Source organism: Plasmodium knowlesi (genome assembly GCF_000006355.2).
Source record: "Plasmodium knowlesi strain H genome assembly, contig: PKNH_00_108, whole genome shotgun sequence".
Taxonomy (NCBI): domain Eukaryota; phylum Apicomplexa; class Aconoidasida; order Haemosporida; family Plasmodiidae; genus Plasmodium; species Plasmodium knowlesi.
Genome location: NW_024070144.1, coordinates 1 through 963, shown reverse-complemented (window position 1 = coordinate 963; position 963 = coordinate 1). Strand labels below are relative to the sequence as shown.

The following is a 963-nucleotide window of genomic DNA, read 5'->3' as shown; positions in this document are numbered from 1 at the left end:
GTGTTGGTTGTGTTGGTTGTGTTGGTTGTGTTGGTTGTGTTGGTTGTGTTAGTAGGTTCGTTGTGTTGGTTGTATGTTGGTTGTGTTGGTTGTGTTCGTTGTGTTGGTGTATGTTGGTTATGTTAGTATGTTGTGTTGTGGTAGTATGTTGGTTATGTTAGTATGTTGGTTGTATGTTGGTTGTATGTTGGTTGTATGTTGGTTGTATGTTGGTTGTGTTAGTATGTTGTGTTGTGTTCGTACCAACGCAACCAACACAACTACCATTAGTACCAACATTTGGTAGTGTTCGTGGTAGCAACATTACCAACATTTTGTGTTGGTGGTGGTACCATTAGTACCAACATTTTGTGGTGTTAGTATGTTAGTTGTGTTATTTCTACTTACATATGGTCGTAGTTAGAGATTTCTTCGATAAGGGACTAGTACTAGTAGTGCTATCTTCATTATATTCTGCTTCCACCTTCGGGTTAATTTTGTCCTTTAACTTCTCTTCGCTACCCCCATCTGTTTTAATTTCGCAATTATCATAGTTCTTAACCCTGGGACACTTAAAACATTTATCATTACCACTGCACTTACTGCCATTCATAATATTATCAATCTTCCCGAAAGCATGTTCTATCCCCTTCTTTACATTCTTCTCATCCGTACAGGGAAATTTTTCGTCCTCTAATCTGTCTGCAATGGCATTTAATAAAACACACTGCATCGTTCTTTGGAACGATACATCGACGGCATCGCTCTCGTTGATGTCATAGAGGTTTTTTAATCCTGCTGCTATAAGGATGCAAGCATCCTTTCCTTTCCCTTCCGAGAGACCGTTACAGTAGTTTTTATCTTCCACTTCCTTCCTTTTATTTTTATTAGTGCCTTCGGCAAGTGCCTTAATCTCCTTTGGAACTTCCTTCCACACATCCTCCTATAAATATATATATATATATATATATATATATATATATA

General features: G+C 37.6%; 1 protein-coding gene across 1 annotated transcript; it reads right to left on the bottom strand.

Moving 5' to 3' along the window:
* Window positions 1-379: 379 nt before the first annotated feature.
* PKNH_0006000 (SICAvar, type I (fragment)) lies at window positions 380-922 on the bottom strand (the record flags this gene model as incomplete). Its single annotated transcript, XM_039113486.1, has 1 exon — window positions 380-922. A coding segment is annotated over one exon (543 nt), but the record flags the coding sequence as incomplete, so codon positions are not given.
* Between the last annotated feature and the right edge of the window lie 41 nt (window positions 923-963).